This window comes from Eucyclogobius newberryi, unplaced genomic scaffold (assembly GCF_026437365.1).
Source record: "Eucyclogobius newberryi isolate DKJ021-1_F unplaced genomic scaffold, fEucNew1.0.hap1 SCAF_1, whole genome shotgun sequence".
Lineage (NCBI taxonomy): Eukaryota > Metazoa > Chordata > Actinopteri > Gobiiformes > Gobiidae > Eucyclogobius > Eucyclogobius newberryi.
In genome coordinates this window covers 37101813-37120346 of record NW_027315723.1, presented here as the reverse complement: position 1 = coordinate 37120346, position 18534 = coordinate 37101813, and the positions used below count along the sequence as shown (strand labels likewise).

The 18534-nt window shown below is 41.6% G+C and overlaps 1 protein-coding gene across 2 annotated transcripts; it reads right to left on the bottom strand.

The window, feature by feature from the left end:
• Positions 1–752: 752 nt before the first annotated feature.
• On the bottom strand, positions 753–16499 carry reps1 (RALBP1 associated Eps domain containing 1). 2 transcript variants are annotated; one of them, XM_072445233.1, is made up of 19 exons: positions 16307–16499; positions 13724–13847; positions 12374–12606; positions 11039–11201; positions 10800–10942; positions 9801–9963; positions 9320–9383; positions 8884–9038; positions 7909–8030; positions 7497–7577; positions 7015–7102; positions 6179–6280; positions 6018–6078; positions 5741–5939; positions 4737–4922; positions 4580–4669; positions 4338–4492; positions 3605–3710; positions 753–3537 (listed from the first exon to the last, which is right to left on the bottom strand). In XM_072445233.1, exons 1-19 carry the CDS (start codon positions 16457–16459, stop codon positions 3469–3471), a joined length of 2457 nt encoding a protein of 818 aa, XP_072301334.1. In that variant the 5' UTR covers positions 16460–16499; the 3' UTR covers positions 753–3468. The 2 variants fall into 2 exon arrangements, with proteins under 2 accessions (XP_072301334.1, XP_072301345.1); XM_072445244.1 differs by lacking the exon at positions 7497–7577.
• Between the last annotated feature and the right edge of the window lie 2035 nt (positions 16500–18534).

The following is an 18534-nucleotide window of genomic DNA, read 5'->3' as shown; positions in this document are numbered from 1 at the left end:
ACAAGATCCTAACCAACATCAGGAGTGCGATACAAGCATCAGGCCCAGTATTTGTGAAGAATGCAGTGAATCAGATTTATTTTTACACCGCTGTCCATGTGACAACACACAGAGGATAGATCCATATAATTAACCTGAGTCATGTCCCTTACCAATGTTAGATCAGGGACAAACGTACTCATCAGGAATCAGGATATACTGTCACTTATTTAGGTTCTTTCATCAGTTGCAGTCATGACGTTTTTACGTTTGATAAGCGATTGCTGCCATCTAGTGTTACTGTCCGCTACAGCACCCAATGAAAGCGCTGTTGAATGTTTCCAAAGGACTTTTAGTGCCATAATTATTCAATATGAGCATAATCCATTAACAATATGAGGCCAGGATACTCTTAGTGCAGCATCCAAGTCTGAATAAATGCAAAGTCTTTACAAAAGTCATGTGCTCTACTCTAGCTGAAAGAGATACAGTATCAGTCTGAGATACAGTGCATTCTGCAGTCTAAGGATGACCCCATTGAAGAAAGCCAGGGGGGAAAATAAGAAATTAAATTGCTACACAGCGGTTTCATCCAATTATAAAACATTTGATCTATTGTACAATGTAATGGGCTATAGATTATTATCCATAAAGCAAATAACATTTTACCTTTTAACAGTCATCTCCACCCATCCATATGCATTTTATTTTCTACTGCCCGGCCCACACCCGTACATTTTATAACAACTTCCAAAACAATGGCAGAGTCCAGGTTTAAAATATTGTGCCGATTTTATTTTTGTGTAAAAATCACACAGCTGCTAGTTGACTGTGCACAGATACAGTACATCCATGCAGTTTACATCGAGAGCCCACAGCGGAACAGAGGAGCAATTAAATAGAATATTCATCTTTCGCCGTTAGTCAGCAATTAATGCAAATTTACATGAGTCCAAAAAGTGTGTTTCCATATACAATATACACCACTGACCTGGGACCACTCTCCAGTCAAAATCCTATTGACACTAGATCGCCCTATACGGTTCGGATTGCAAAGGCAAACATCAATCTTTATTATTTCAATAGGATTTTCACAGTTTTGGTTGCTCCCGGTCCGAGAATTAAACGCACACAACTCACATACGCACACAAAATACACCCGCAAACAGCAGAAGAACAGAAGGCGAGTCTTGATACGTCAGAAGAGGATAAGAGAGCAGTCATAAGTACAGAGGGCACCTGAACGCCACATTTTCAAAGAGGGGAGTAAGGCTTCAAGGACGGATACTTCACGGACACTATGGAAGATCCTGACAGGTTTAAAAAAATTAACCAAGTCGAGACGGACCATTTAGGCAACGAGAAACTACACAGTCCTACAGCAAAACAATATGAATATAGAGAAAATTGAATGTCAGCTATTTAATTCAATATTTTATACACAATTTGCATATCTCACTGAAACATAAATACGTTTCACTTTGAATTAAACTGTTAAAATGTTAAACCATATTCTAATTTTGTAATCGAGCTGTATAATATCTTAAAGCGCAATTTTAAATAAAGCTAAGACAAGGACATACAGGTTAAAAGATCAAAGACAAGAAAATCACAGACAAAAACAATTTGGAAAGGGGAAAGTTCAAAGTGCAGTGGGGCCGTTCAGGTTCCTTTCAACAGTGACTGAACTCTTCATAAGCTTCATCTACAACCGCTATGGGGTCGTATCTTGCCTATTGGGTTAAAACTGCCCTGATAACCAACACTGATTCAGAGAGGTACTTCCCGTTTGGAGCAGGAAGCGACAGGAAACGAAGGCAAGACTACGCCGAGCTCGACGGTATAATGATGTGTTAGTGGAAGAGCCAAGGTACAAAATTCACAGAGATGCTACGATGAGCCAGCGGATTGGTTTATGGAGAGCGCTCGCCGTACTTTGCATAGTCTGACTGGAAATAGCGATATCAAAACCATTAACAAGTTGGCAATACGAGTAACATACCAACCAGGCAGGATGAGATATGAACAAAGGCCGAGTACCACCTAAGATAAGGTTCCATTCCAGTGCGGCCAGATTGAAGCCTGGACTTTGAGGCCTAAATTAGGGCTAAATCTGGTCCAAAATAAGCCTAAACTGTATAAAATGAGACTACATGGATAAGGTTGATCTAATTAATGATCAACCCAAAAGACAAAAAAAAAACAAAAAAAAAACGTGACTACGATCGTCTCGAAATAAAACAAAACCTCAAACCGCAGAGGCCTCGCGTAACACAAGAAGCCGTCCGCGCACCACAGTTTGAGAAATACTGACGTAGGCGATATGGCAAAAATGATGTAACCAGTCTTGTGTCTTGGCCAATTTTGACTTTGTGTATATTTGGCAGCTTTATATGGCCTGAAACAGTCATTAGAACCTGGACCTGCTTCTTATTGGATAAAGCCGTCTGTCACTCATTCAGGACGGACCCACGGGAGGAGCGGGCGGGGGGAGCAGACTGCACCGACCGCCTCGTTATCTCGTATGGCCATCATGCTTTGCCTGATCGGTCGCGCGTCCTTTCGGAGAAAAGAAAATGCGGAGATACTTCATCATCTCGTATCGGTGGCGCTCCGGAGAGAAACGGTAGAAAGGAAACGCAGTCGGCGTGGAGGCGAGCGTGAAAAGACTTCAGTCAATTGGCATTTAGTGAAGATTCAGTCACTACCGCTGTACCTCCAGACGAGATTTAAGACGACACAATCATCCACTGTATCCGACCATCACACAAAACACCGACTCCAAAAAGGCATTCAAAAAGGCGGCTCGAAATTTACTGTATATTCTACCTATTTTAGCTGACCTTTGCAAGTGGTGGTTTGAAGGTGATTCAAATTAGGGTATGCAAACTAAACTGCAACCAGCTGTAGGCAAATGTGAAAACACTGTAAACTCACAGCTGAAACTATGAAGGCGTGGCAGTAAAACCATGAGATGATCGGTCGGCTATTTGTAGTAGCGCTTAACCAAGAAATGTACCAATCAACGAGAGCTAGATGGCGACAGAAATATGGTTTTGCCCGACGTGTATTGCCGTTTGCGCCGCTATCATCCGCGGACATGATTGTGACTGATAAGATATTCATGTGTTCCGTTGATGTGGCCTCTGTCTTCTTCGTTCAATCAGGCGTTGAGTAACCAGTTCCTTTTCAGCTTGGACTTGCTTACGCCGTTCCTTCACTCACCTCTCGTGAGAAGCCAGAAAGTGCCAGTTTTTCCTCGTTGGCGAAACCCCCACCCGCCCCCAAACCAAGGCGTCCCCCCCATCGGCTGTACGAGGGTGCTGCCAGGTCCTTTGGGTTGATGATTGAAGAAGTGCGTGATTGAGTTCAGTGGAGGCGCACCATGTATCGTACGGGCCGGGAGGACAGCGGGGACGGATTTTTAAGGGGAATCACAACAAGGGTCTCTTTAGTTTTGGATAGACTACAGGCGACGCCTCACAAAGGTTAAAGATGAGAGAAGGGTCTGAGCTGCTCCAACTGCACCTCCAGAGATATCCTCTCCTCCAGCAGGTCCTAAAAGATACAACATGTGAGCGAAAGCATAAGAGACGAGGCAAAGGGCTGATAAGAGCCACTTTACCTTGAGCTGTTGCTGCAGTTCACTGTTCAGCCTCGCCAACACTGTATTTGTCTCCTTGTTTCTTCTAATCGAGGCCTGGATTGACTTTTTGTCCTTTCCAACAGACCTGAAATCACAGAAGATATTCAATTATTTATTTTTGTATTCACAAACTAGAACATTTTTTGGTGATGGGTGTAACATAAAACAATTAATAATAATGTAAAATAATTTGTTGGCCAAAATAAAATTAGAATAGACACATTATATAAACACTGTTTTCATAAAGAGATTTTACCAATAAAAATGAACTGATTCAACAATTCTATTATAACAGTATCTTAGGGCTAAGCAATACGACAGCAAAACAAAACTTCATTAAAACGTTTGATTTTATTTTGTATTATTAATAAAAAAGATAAAAATGGCGTTCGCTTTTAAATTCCTTGAACATAAACACACAAAAATAGTCTAATTTGTTCCTCCAAAGCCTCAAAACCACATGTTTTTACTGAGAGACCATCAACTGTGGACCTCTCAATTAAACTGCAAAACGCATACAATTGATTATTTAAAACATGAATAATTAAGACTTGATCATTGATCAAGGAATTTGGCGCCTCTTGCCTCTATAAGAGTCATTCTTTGTTGATTGTTTTGTGACTGAGGGGATTAAAGATGTTTATGCCAGAACTTTTAGATGCTGCTGAACATGGGACAAAGTGTATAAAGTCCTGCAGAGAACGTGCTGTACCTGGGGATGGAGGGCTGCGTGGCTAAAACAGCAGCTATGACGTTAGCCTTTTGTGGCCCGTGCTGTTCATCCTCCGGTCTGAGCTCGTCCTCAGACTTTAACCTCCTGCGCACTGGTTTAGGAGGAGGCGCTATGGGACCAGACACACCTTTGGCCTGGGACAAAGCAGAAATAAATAAATGTAAACAGGTATTTACATGAAAACCAGGGAGTTTTGTTGCTTCTTTGACACATTTGCTTACAGAGTTCACAGTGGCAGCGGTTCTCTCTTCTGCAGGACCGTCACTTTTAACAGTTCTCAATGGACCAGCCCCTTCTGACGTTTTATCCACCTACAAGCAGACACAACGTTTTAAATCAAGATAATTTATTGCTGATCTGAGCGGAGAGAGCGCTTACCGGCCCGGGCTCAGCGTGCTTGTCCACCTCCGGTAAACTGGACGGCTGTTCGGACGCAGCAAAGACCTGAAACTGGCTGAAGTCCGCAAAGTTGGGCTGCTGAGGGATCTGCTGTGGTGACGTGGTGGTGAGGGAGGCCCCGCCCGAGTCGGAGTCTCCACGGTGACCAGTGTGTGGGACTGAGGACTAAGGAGGAGACGGGAGGTTCGGTCGTTACAATGCAGCGGGACAGTTAAAACGCTGATGTTATGAGTGTACTTTTGTCTATAAAGGCATTTTGTCTCGTGACGTCACCTACATTAACTGGGGGAGCGAGGCTAACTGGAGGCACACGTCATTATTCCACACTTCTACCTTAACTCAACTGTGAGAAATAGCCACCAATGCAAAGTGGCTGTGTGGCATAATTGGTTGGCGGGAAAAAAATAAGATGGAGGCACTGCCCTGTCTGAAGCCGTGTTACTCATGTTAGACTTTAATCTAAATGTTTTAGATTGTGTTAGAATAAAGCTCAGTTAAAATGACAATAAGTGAGCTGATTAGTAGTGATGTAACCCCCCCTCCCCCCACAACATGAAAACCTGTTTGTTTTCTGTGTCGTTTTTAACCTGTGCACAAATTAAACAAGTCCTTTCAAATAAATTACAGTTACAAGCACTTTTTCAGTTAGTCGCACATAAACATGACAGTGAACGTTCATATTAATCACAGGCTCCTGAGCGTGTGTTGTCGTTTGCTTTTTTTCAGGTTGTGTTTGCAAAAGTGTGCATCGTGTCACCATGTATAAATACCAGACGTATTTTTTAACCATTATAACTCCAGGCTTAAAAATGAAAATGCTTATAAATGTATTTTGTTGGAAGCAGCACTGGACAACACCCTCAGATATCTTGTGTCTAAAACAATACCCCCGTTTCTGCCGTTTGTGTGGCTGGAACTCAACAGTTGGACCAGTGATATCGCACAGTATCAGACAGTCCAAACGTCCCTCTGCGGGGCTGTACCTGTGTGGGCAGAGGTCTGGGAGGCACGGCGGGAGGGAAAGCTGTAGCGTTGGCCTGCTGCTGTCCCGGGGCGGAGGCAGCGGCGAAAGTGCGGTTCATGTCCAGAGACGAGGAGCGCGAGTGAGAGGCGTGAGGCCGAGGGGGCGGAGGGGGAGGGGCCACCACCTTTAGGGCCTCGGGGGAATTACCAGAGTGAGACCTACACACAGGTTCAAGGGTTAAATATTGTACGTGTGAATCTTCTCTCTGAACAATGTATGCGTGTCGGTAGAACAACCTTTGTCGCGTGATGGGCTCCTGGTCTGACGTGAACGAGTCAGAGCTGCTGTAACCATCACCTTAAAGATACAAAATCATTTGCAACTTCAAAAACATCATGTTTTTTGAGCTTGACGATAACAGAAAGATATCATGAGAAAGATGAGGATTGTAACTCACCCACAGCGTTGGCTGCTACAAACTTCATAGATGCACTTAATTTAGTTTCTTCATTCAGTTCTGGAGGTTTGGCCGAAAGTGGACTGGTTGGGTGATTGTGATCTGAAAAACAATGTTATTTGTTAGTTAGCAACAATAATGAGCTAAAATAACCATACTCTCGCTTGTGTGTATGCTAAAAAAATCCATCTACTTTGTTAAATGTCAAGAGGCTCTCTCTGGCAGAGTGCGACCCAGGCCAATCAGGAGGAACGTCCCTGCAGCATTAGATGTTAATTACAACCTAATTACATTAAACCTACAATGACATTCACAGGAAGCTTGCAGCCTTTTTCTCACTCTCCATGTTCTGATCAACCACCAGAACACAAATCTAAACTGCAAAAAGATTCATGTCACTTAACGTCGTGTGATGACATATTTTAGGATACCATTGTGTCTCGTACAGTTCCAAAAAGAAAGTAAAACATCCAACATTGGTGGATGTTTTACTTTCTTTTTGGATCATACATTTGCTCAGGAGACTCCAAAATGGCAAATCGAAGTACACCTGGCAAACTGGTTGAAAATCCAGGCAGTGAAAACCCATGACTGTGATAATTACAGAAAACAGCCTTTTTGTGTGGGATGACTAAAGAGCTTTTGAGTCAAAGTCATGCTTCAAGACCTGACAGTTTAAGTCCGTCACTTTCTGTTCTGGATTCTTACGAACGATACAATACACAAGCTGGACTTGAAGAGTCTTACAAGTCTGAGTCCTGCAGCCAACAGTCGAGTCTCGAGTCACAGAGCGTCACAGGGCGTCACCAGTCAAATGTTTGGCCTGTAGAACTCACCGCTGCCCGTTCTCTTCAGCTCCATCTCCTGCATGTGGATTTTACTGGGGGTCATCCGAATGGGGACGGGGTGGACTATGGCTGTGTCCTGGTGCAACACATTTTGAATGAGAGAGACACAAACAATGCACAAAATGGACAGTTAAATATATTTGCAGTGCATTTACGTATTTTTTCAATTACAAATACACAAGAATATCATTTGATAATAAATAAAAAAAAACATTCTGCAATAATTTGATACAAAAGAGGATTGTAGCCTCAATGTTTTAACATAATTCAAACTATCTTGTGCATAAATCTGTATTGAGCAAAAATCTCAGAAAATAATTTGGTTCTGTAAAAGTTCTGTGACAATTAACAGTGGTATAAGGGTCCCTGGAAAAGTGTCATGCGCAGAGTAAACAGGAGAGAAATGGCCCAGAGCTGGTTAATATCTTTGCATTAATCGTGAAACCATGCAGGCAATGTGATTGACTTACAGGGTCAGCTGGTGCAATATTAGAGTCAAATTGGGTCAGAGTTTGTGAGCTGGAGGAGCGCTCGCTAAACGTCTCCCACTGCTGCAGGAGACACACAGACAGCGAGAGAAAACAGGTCAGTCAGCCAGGGCAGTGACGCCACACAATTACATCATCAGCACGAGCCGCGGGTGAGACATGTGACGTCAGCAGCGGACGCTGAGTCACACCATCGACCGATACAAAACCGGTGACAATTTTGGGGCTCGCGCACACCAACTGATCACATTACAGTGGGATTTAAAATGTAAGTTAAAAATGATGATGGTAGATACCAAGAGCAATTAATTAAGATGAATCAATTGCAATCACAGCAAAAAGCGAGGCAAGAAGTTTGTATATGCGTCAGTTTAAAAAGGTAAGGACTGTGAACCTCATTGCTCTGGTTCATCTCGGGCCAGGCCTGGTTCAGAGAAGGCATCGATGGAGACTTGTTGGGCGTTACCTCGACCGGAGAGGACGAGTATCCAACCTCTGCGGTCGCCTCTGGGACTTCTGTAGACAACAATCAACATGTCGTGTTAGCCAAGTTAAATTAATACTTGTCCTACACTATTCATTCTGTACATTAGATGTTACTAGACTGTGAATATGTTCTAAATTCTCAACAAGTGAGCTCAATAAAGGTTGAATGTAGTATAAAAGTTTGCATGAATCCATAAACAATACATATTTAAACTGTAGAAAAACAAGAACAGTCGAAATATAACAAAATAGGGTGATGATAGGAGTAGATATAATATTGTTTGAGTATCCTGTTAACGATATATAGATGATATGTCAATCCAAAACAAATATGTTAAAAGATGTCTTGGAATGTACTCATTTTGGTTTAATTATCAGACAAACGTAAAATGATTAAATCACAATAATGCAGAAATATCATCTTATTTGAATGACCACAAACATTTTCCCACCCCATTTTTAAATGTTGGTCATCTCTTTTTGTAGCTTTTTTATTTTAATGTTTTTACGAATTTATGAATTTTGCATATCTTCAAAATACGATATTATCTACATTTTGATATATTGCCCACCTCTTGTTACGGCATCATATTATGGTCCCACATAAGTATTATTTGCTCAGTATGGACTACTGAGCAAATAAAGAATAGAAGATAAATTAAGTACAAGACATTAATTGGGTTTTACATGACTAATATATTTATCCAGTTTTGGAACAAAAATAGTACAGGTCGACATCCTAGTTTAAAGGTTTCATTTGAACTGTACAAGAATACTAAACGGGAGAGGACACTTTTCCACAGTTGGCACAAGTCGTAGTTAACCATTTCCCAGACTTGAGACTAAAAGTGCTGGTTTTGCAGCTGCAGAGGGGCTGGCGTACCTGCTGAGTCATCCAGGTCTATCAGCTTTGGCATCAGGCTCTCGGGCAGCTTCTCCGGGAGGTCATACCCGTTCTTTCTGGCCACGACGAGATGGAAGGCCGCGCAAAACTCATCCAAGGTCAACGCTCCGTCTTTATCAAAGTCTGACAGCTCCCTGGAAACAAGTGGGAGAGAGCGAGACAATGAAGCTCATTCAAAATGAGCCTTTTAATTTGACCTCGTACTTTCTACTACAACTATTTAGAGATGATACAATAGCATACAAAAGGTATTAGTCAAAGTATTAGATCTATATACCACTCTGGTTGTGTGATGATTATGAAGTTAAGATGACAGGACACAAAAATAACATTTACTACTCAACATGTGAGCTCAATGATACAGTGAAAAACATTTGATGCAGATTATAACATCCTTTATTAATCAATGGCTTACCAAATGTGTGATAACTCTAAAATTGGTAGTTTGGATTTAGTGAAGAATTCTTTTGCAGCCGAACCTGAAAAGGAGTGCACATTATTAAACTGACAAAAACAGAACAATGCACAAAGCTACATTAAATAATATACAGTGCGATGAAGCTCTACGTCAAGATCCTGAAGTCAATTTTACTTAAATCTTTCCCATAGACTTTTGGAAAAAAATACAATATTTAAAGTTGAAAAGACCGCTATGTGGTAAATAATGTCCATTGTGTGGTTGTTTTAAATCAATAAACACATTCAAAACTTGGCTAAATGTTTCTAATAACTTTGTGGTTTATAAAGTTTCAAAATAAATGGTAGAAAATAAAAGTTATAAGTCTTGTGGTCATTCGTTACCACGTCGCTGATTAGCCCCGGCAGGCTTTCGAAAAGGGAAAAAACAAAAGAGGAAATGTACTACTGATCGCTGTGACTCTGAAGAGGAACCGTACCTGGTATGAATCCTGTTAGATCAGGCAGAATGGTTTTGAACTGGTTGATATAATACTGTCTCTGCTCCTCTGTGATTTTCCAGGGGTCGTCGTAGGCGCTGGACTGTCGCTGGATTTCATTGGTCATTGCTGCTGAGGCCACTGTGCGTATTGTTGTGCTTTCCTAATGCGCATCAGGAGACAAAAAAACAAACTAAATAGAAAAGTAATTCAAGCAATCGGAGATCAATCCTGCACAGTATGTGACACAAAAAAAAAGGAAATGGAGTTAAAAGGTGCACTATGAAAGTGTTCTGGTTTGAAGTTCTATCATCTACTCGTCTCCATGGAGATGTTACACAGTACGGCACTAAACTTTGCAGGAAATTACTCTGATTAGCCCCGCTTCCACAGATCTGACCTATAACTTACCCTGGTGACATCACCCGCTTGTCTTCATGGAAAAAGACAATTATTATTTAGTTATTTTTAAGATTTTTCTGGCCTTAAGGCTTTATTTGACAGGACAGCTGAAATGTGAGCTAGGGAGAGAGAGGGTATAGACATTCAGCAAAGGGTTGAGGCTCAGGAATCGAACTCACGATGCTGTAAAGTAGCAACCACCATATTCTAGGCAAAAGGAGACCAGCAGGTGGCATAAATTTCACCTGAACATTTACATAATAAACCTATAAGAAGTAAATTACTGGGAAATACATAATTTATTAATAACGGATTCTGATTGTTGAATAAAAAATATCCTAAAACAAACAACAACACAACCCGTTCACGTGACCAGCAGCTGTTGGACACTCGGACTGTTGCATAACCGATAGTGCCTTTGTTTGGAAATTTGACACATGAAACCAGAGACCGACTCCGACAAGACGCACAACTACAATCAGTATTGTTTTAGTCCTCGCACGCTCAATCTCCTGAAGTTGTGCGGTCAAGCGTGCCGGCATCAGCCTGGACACTGTATATTGACGACGCAGGACTCGGATAATGCTCGGGCCGTACCTGGACCGACGAGGGGTGCATGGCAGGAATGGTGCTGGAGGGGGGCGTGTCTGCCGTGAAACTAACCCAGCTCTCCTGACTCGGAGGCGGGGGCGAGTGGGACGACCAGATGCCTTCTCCAGGTGCCGGACCGGGGACGGCCACTGCAACAGAACCAGGGCAGTGGAGTCATTTACTTTGAACACATTTAAAAAAGGCCTTCATTGTGAGACAGGGCTGATACAACTGGACAGTCCTACCTGGCTGTGGCTCTCTGAACTGTGTCCACACTGCTCCTGCTGCGGGCACCGACTGCTGTCTGTCGATGTTGCCCCCGCTGTGCTGTCGCTTGTGTTTCCTCCAGGACAGAGGCGAGGTGGGGGGAGACTGGTGAGGGGAGACCACTGGGGACGTGGCTTCAGGCTAAAGAGGCGTTACGAATATAGAACACAAGTTAAACACAGAAACAGTCTACAGTAGCTTGTTTCAAATGCATCATCAGGAACTTGTGGTACCAGTACAAGCACAGAAAATATAGGGTTTTCCAAGTACTACGAAACAAAGGAGGGACACAAAAATTACATGAATAAATACAAATTTCTTATAGGGCTGTGCAATTAATCGTTTGTAATAGGGCTGCAGCTTTTGATTCTTTTAGTAATCGTGTAATCTTTCAAATCTTTTTTCATTAATTGAGTAATCGGTTAATTTTTTGTACTTTCTGTAAACTTTTTTAAATAAACATTATAGTTCATAGCAATAAACAAATAACAAATAAGAAGTTTCTGCTTAAAATATCACATGCTATTCTTATTTCACAAAAGTATGTCCCTCACTCCAACCTCTTGTGTTAGAATATATAAAGGACTAATTAACTTCTCATCAGACTGTGTTTGTAATCAGTTACAGTAGCATGAATTCATTTGCGTTTTATGTCATATAACTTAAAAATAAACTTGTTTGTAAAACAATGTTAGTAAGGCCAGTGATTCCTGGTGTTTGAGCTGTAACTCTGAAGTCATTTAGCTCCGTGTGCCGTTCACTTTAGCCTCCGTGTTTCTGTTTCATAATCGTGGTCCTCTGTGCTCTTTCACACAACAAAACTGTGCTTACCAATCACACTCGTGAGTTTAAAATACACCGCTTCTCTCTTCTGTTTTGATTTAGTTCTGTTTTGCTAAAAGTTAATTTTGACAGTGAAGAAATAAATCGTGATTTAAATCATGAGACATATAATTATGATTATATTTTTGCCGTACTCGAGCTCTACATTACAAACAAAACCAGATTCTCCAAACCAGTAGTCTTCAACATCTTGACAAATGCTTAAGAAAATAATAGGCAGGATACAAACAATGGTGGAAAAACAATGTACCGGTAATTAGTTTGATTGCATGTTGCTTGTAACAGTTAAGAGATTCATCACTGAAAACAACTGTAAACCATATAGGAACAACAATGATCGGTTATAAATACGGAGTCCTGAATATTATGAGTGTTATCAAATGTAATTAAAAACAATTCTTCTTTAGCTCCTACAAAGTCACTATCTTTATCTGTATTTTGTGAGCATCCTTCATGTGTTATAAATGTACCTGAGGCTCTATGGAGGACGGCCCGTGAGGCTGGACGACTTCGTGAACGGGCAGAGACGTGGAAGTGGGAGGTCCTTTTTTGACCTGTTGCCCTCTGCCTGTAGGTCTTGGCATTAGAGACGCGGCGGAGGCGGGATACAGGCCCTGACCATCAGCGTCCTGATAAAGAGCAGCGTGTCTCGCCTCGGCCTCGTTCTTTCCAACAACGAACCGGGGCAATGGAAGGTCTTTTACTGCACACAGAGGGGGAGGTTCAGACACTGGACTGAAATGTGCATTTGTTCTCATCGCAAAGTTGATCTAGGGCAACATGGGAGCTTGAAGTCGCATTGATGGGCCAAATCCTTACAGGTATTGACATGGTAAAATGTCCTTGTGCCTAATAAACAATATCTATAATCAACAGACCCAGCTCTGTTAGTTTGCCTGAACGTGTTCAGCTGAGCCACTGTACAAACAGTTCAGTTTGTTATCTGAATCCACATGTGTCAAGTGTTTCCACCTATCTGGAATACAGGTCATTAACAAAACAGGAATTGGTGGTTTTTGACAATGTTTTGGAACTCTAGTTCTCTAGGTCTACTTTGTTGAGAGAATGGAGTTTGGGCTCTGCTTCTCAGAATGTCAGGGGATTACAATTATTAATGCCACTATGAAACTTATTAACAGTAAAACATTCACTACATTTACACTGTGCGCCGGGCTGTTATTGATAAGAGGAACTAATACATTTGTTTCCCTTTTACATCTTATGAAATGGTTGTGCAACTTTTGTAATTTTTGCAACATTGTTTGTTTTTTGTTTTTTTAGAATATCAAGATATTGTCTATCATTTTAACTATAACAATTGTGGCTAATACTTGAACTCCAAGACATTTACAGGAACATTTTAGCACATTTGTAATGCCCTGTTAAAATATCATCTGAACATCATTATAGAGATAGTCCTTTTTACAGACAAAGCACACTCTTTAGATCTAACAGTTAAACTGTAGACTACAATCTATATTTACTTAACACCAGTTATATAAACAAGGCCCCAGGCAGCTGCAGGAAGAGCTGTTACACACTCATTAGTCATCATAACAATCGTCACGATCATCACAAAGTATCAATATATGGAATGGTTAAGATATTTAAGTCATTTACTGAGGCAATTTCTTTCCTATGGCTCAATGACACTTCTGGTCAAGATCTAGACACTACTTTTCTACTATTATGATATATAGTAAGTGCCTTAGCAGATTTAGATGCTCTATTCAATTATTTTCCCTTCTATCTAAAAAAAAACCTGACAAACAATTACCACCCGCAAACGTGAACAACAGACATGGCCTAAATGTACTGACCCGAGTTGAGGCTCTCCACCCTGAGGGGGAGGCCTGCCTGTGCGATCGCGATCAGCTTCAGAGCGATGTAAAACTGGCTCCGGCCAAAGTGTCCCAGTCGTGTGGCTCCACACAACTCTGTGATCTGCACACAAAGACGAGGAAGAAAATACTGGCAGCTTAGAGAGGTTGTTGTAACTGTGACAAATGTAAATGATGTGTAAATACAATTCCAACTAGATCAACATGTCGGAACTTTGTGTCAATATAACATTTCATACATGAAATGCCTGGATTTCCAAACTATCGACTCACAGTAGAAAAGGTCACAAAGGTTTTCATCTGGACTGGTTTTAAATTAGATGACCTTTGAAAACTATTCCACAACTGGACAAATTAAGGATTACACAAATGTATGTGCCCACAGACAACTGGAATTTACTCCTAATATAGGATATGCAAAAGGATCAATTTTTTTTTTTTTTTTAAACTAAAACACAAATTTGACCTTTCCTGGAAACTTAACTGGTGACATAAAGTACTGCTATTTTGTGTTGAAAATGGCATTTTATTATCTAAAAGAAAAAGTGTTTTTGTGGTATTATTGAGTTTATTCGTTAGTATCAAAATCAAGTTTGAAAACTTTAGTATGACAACACTAATCCATACCCTTTTGTAATGTTCAGTAAGTCTGCTATGTGATATTTATATTATAACATTTGAGACACGCATTTAGTCTTTTAATGACTGATTTGTTAAGTTGGGATCCCATGGCCAAGTATATTCAACTGAGAATCAGTCAGAGTCTGTTAATAAGTCTACTTCGTGTTATACTTTGCCTGAAAACTGACCGATACAGAAAGTGATGACTTTCAAAAAACAAAGAACCGTAAAAATACACAGAAACACGACCATAGTCTGAAATGAGCGATGAGTCCAGAGGCACTTGGAGCAGAAGCAGCAGCCTGCTAGAGCTGACCGTGCTCTCTTACTCTGACTAAGCGTATAAAGCCTGGGACACACAGTAGAGTGAGCCTGGGCACGACACAAAGGCAGTACATGTTAGGAAATCACAGTGCTCCCTTTATACTCCCTTTATAACACACGACTGCCTTGTTGACCTTGAAAGGGATGCTGACTCATAAACTGCAAATATTAGCCTGCTGAGCGCCATGGAGAACGAAGAATGGTCTGTTGTGCTTATTAGTTTAAGCAATACAGTAATTTGACCACTCATCACAAAAACTACCACATCAAAAAGTACTGGCTCACAGGATTACAAGTGCTTAACTATCCCTGGACTGAAACAAGGATGACTAAACATACTAAACGCATTATTAAATCAGGAAAAATTTGTCTAAACCAGGTCTAAACCCAAGTCTAAAATATGCAGGAAATAGTAGCAGTGAGTGTTGGCCTACTAATTTAGAAAACATTACCAAACGGTCAAGCTCAAAGTGCTGTGCAATTAATCAAATTTGAATTGAGGTCTAATCATTTCAAATCATCATAATTGGGGCTTTATTGGTCTAGTAAATACTGTGCCAGTAAAAGCACAATTAGAAACTTTGAGGAATTTATTGGAATCGTCTGCGTTATTTGGCTTTTAAAAACATGAATTTGTTTTTCACGCTGAGGACAAACAGCTATTTATTTCTAATAAGAAAAGATCAAATTGAAATCCCCCTGTTGGGTTAGTTACAACGATCATTTAAGAGTCGACTAGTCAGCAACTATTTTTTGGATTAGTCGATATCTATTGTACATTGCTGCTTTTTAAATACATTAACTAAACAAAAGGTTGAAATAAGGGGACTGAAGGCTGCTAGACTAAGAGAATATTTACAAATTATTGAGATTATTGTTGAAAATCAGACACCGTTTATTCTCTTTTGATATACTGAATTAACAATGCCACAGTCTTTGTTATGAAAGGGTATTTTGGTGTGTTTTAGAGTCTGTATGGTCAAGATAAGATAATGTATAATCAAAATACAAGTACAACCATTCATTTATTTCTAAGATAAATTGCTGCATCCCAACCCCCCCAGTCCCAAACGCAACACTCCAGACACAAGGGACAGGAGAGTAGGACGTTCTCATAGGACGCAATTCCCCCTTTGCTCTGGAGGACTTTCCCACAGGATCTAGTCTCTCCTGCACATCACAACTGTGTCACATCTGCACAGCATTACCATTCAAAACATGTATTCCAATGGCTTCAAAACCAAAATATTGCCTATGTTATGAGTGTTTAAGACCTGCTAACCGTAATATCCCACTGTTTATAATCAGCCCAACGCCCTTGACACCGACACACACTAACATAAGACTAAGTACGTTCAAATTCCCTCTGATAGACAAGATGTTTAGACGATTTAGTGACTTTTCCCTCACGCTTGTAGCAGAAGAGGTGTGTCTCTTGCTGCGCAGTAACAGTCCATGCTAATCACCGAAGCTAACCTCGTAGCCTTGACAGCTCGGCTCTTGACAGCGCACACTCGCGGCAGGGGAAAAGCGGCGTTTATTGCCGTCCTTCCGCGGGACCGGGGGGGAGCAGCCGTGCCGCGGTCACCGTCGGCGTGGCGTCTGTGCTAGTTTTACCTGCAGGACAACTTCGCTCGGGAGCTGGGCCGCCCGGAAGAGGTCAAGAACTCGCCCGTTTGATGCCACTTTCTTGGTGTTGTCCGTGTCGCAGTGGACGAACAGATCCGAGTAATATTTCTGCTCGACGTCACTCAGGGTCAGGCTTTCCATCGTAGCACGACACGAGCTCCACAGACGGGCGCGTTTTAGCCCCTTTAGCCGCTCCGGGAATGGGCGAGACGACTCAACTCGGCTAGCCTCCTGAGCGGTTGACTAGCTTAAAAAAAGAAGCTCGCAAGCGGATACACAAACGCTCTTGACGTCTTCTTGTGCGTAAAAGACGGGGCGATCGGCCTCATTCGCGGGCACAGACGGGACGCCCTGGTGCGGTGGCTCACTTGTGAACGTGTTGTTGGCAGACTGGCGGCGGCTAGTGCGGGGCAAGTGGCAGCAGCAGCAGCAGCGAGGAGCTAACGCTACCTTGAATCAAAGTCAGCTGCTCCGCGGGATGAGCTAACTGTGTGTGGGTCGGGGAAAAGTGCGCCCCGCTCCCCCGCCGCGGACGTCTGCCGGGTTTGTTCGCCGAAAGCGCTTGTTCGCCCCCGGGGTCCCGGCAGTGTTGAGGCCGCGTCCGGTCTGGATGCAGCCGAATTCCTCCGCGGGGCCGCAAGAAGTAAAGTTTCAGGGTCTGTAGTCGCTTCCTACAGTGATCACAGCCGCCATTCCTACAACCGAGGTCAAGAGGACCGGCGTCACCACGGCGCTTCCGGTCAGACCCTGCTAAAGTAAAGCAGAACAAATAAATACATGAGTTATACAATTTCAATAATTAACTGACGTTATATATAAATACTAACGGTTTTAAGATATCATAAAATAAATTAAAAAACAACCACTCTGAATTACTTTGCTTTTCTCCGTCTCTTTGCCTACGGTTGCCTCCATTCTAGATATTTAGAATATATTTTTTCCCAAACGTAGGCTCTATACAACAAAAGGTTAATAAATCATCAAAAAACATTAGGCCAAATCCAAAGAGCCAGACAGCGATGTTAGTATCGACATGTGGCCTAATGCCATTTTTGAAAATGTTTTGCGGATAGTGTGAGCAATTTCTATGGGGAAAAGAATACATTTTAACTCCTGATATTTTCAATAAACATTCAAAGTAGTCTAGCCCTATTTAATGGTTGCCTGGACACATTTACCATTTGGCAATTGCTGTGTGCGTGGTTAGACGCTGTTTGTAAATTAATTTGACAACACTTCCGGCATGTTCACTGCTGATAGTTGTTGACTTTACAACTTGTCATGCTCGTCATGTCACTGAGCTCAGATCAACTCCGAACAATCAATTCAAAACAAAAGCTGGGAAATTATTTTACTGCATATTTTTAACTATAGCCGAGATTAATTCTGTCATCAAGGGACTCATAATAATAATAACAAATTGTAAATTAATTCCCACTTGAGAGCATGATTATGGACAAGTTCAGAATGTTTTCAACCGGCAAAACTGGCAAAATTGCTTTTTTTTTCAAGAACTTGCACTACCAGTACTTGTTAACCTTCTAACACTGTTGGCCTATGTTAACTCCAACATGAGTAGTATTTTTTACTGAAGTCAGTACACTAGTTTTGGTTCCTCTTCCCACTGTGAGTAAGTCTAGTGACAAAAGATTTTATGTTGACAATATTATTTGAACATTTATGTTTCTAGCACCGCTCCTTCTGATTTTTTAAAGTAGATTTGATTGTTGGTAAAGATGAGATAAGAGCTCAGGGCAGCAAGCCAAGCAGCTGCTTATAGCCATAGCACATCAGTCAACTTCAGCCTTTGGTAATCAGTATCTTTAATTGATTGTGCACTGGAGCCTTTCTAGACTGTTGGCACGTGTAACTTGGACAGGTGATGCATACTCAAAGTGGGGCAAAATGTATCACCTGTATAGTCTTAAGAGTAGTGCATGATGAGTAACAGGAAAAGTAGGGTTCTTGTTTAGCTGCATCTCGTCTTGATGATTGACAGCAGATTAAGTGTATAATCAGGGTGTCAAAAAAACCCAGCCTTGTGTAGACCAATAGAGTTAAACCGCTAACTTCACGACAACGATTGAATCAACGCAGTTTTTGCTTACCTCAAACGCACCTAGTCTCGCAGGAAATGCCACCTTTTGGCACACATGGTCCACTTGTTTGTCAGTTATACAGAAGCCTGGCTGCCCCAAATTGCAGCCCAATGTGTA

Bases quoted from the DNA above. Each gene is read 5' to 3' on its own strand.
- reps1 (XM_072445233.1), bottom strand. From the start codon at position 16,459: ATGGAAAGCCTGACCCTGAGTGACGTCGAGCAGAAATATTACTCGGAT. The intron at 9,039-9,319 runs GTAAGCCATTGA...ACTTGTTTCCAG, and splicing joins TTAGAGTTATCACACATTTG to GGAGCTGTCAGACTTTGATA. The intron at 7,578-7,908 runs GTTCACAGTCCT...TGTCTCCTGCAG, and splicing joins AGATGAACCAGAGCAATGAG to CAGTGGGAGACGTTTAGCGA.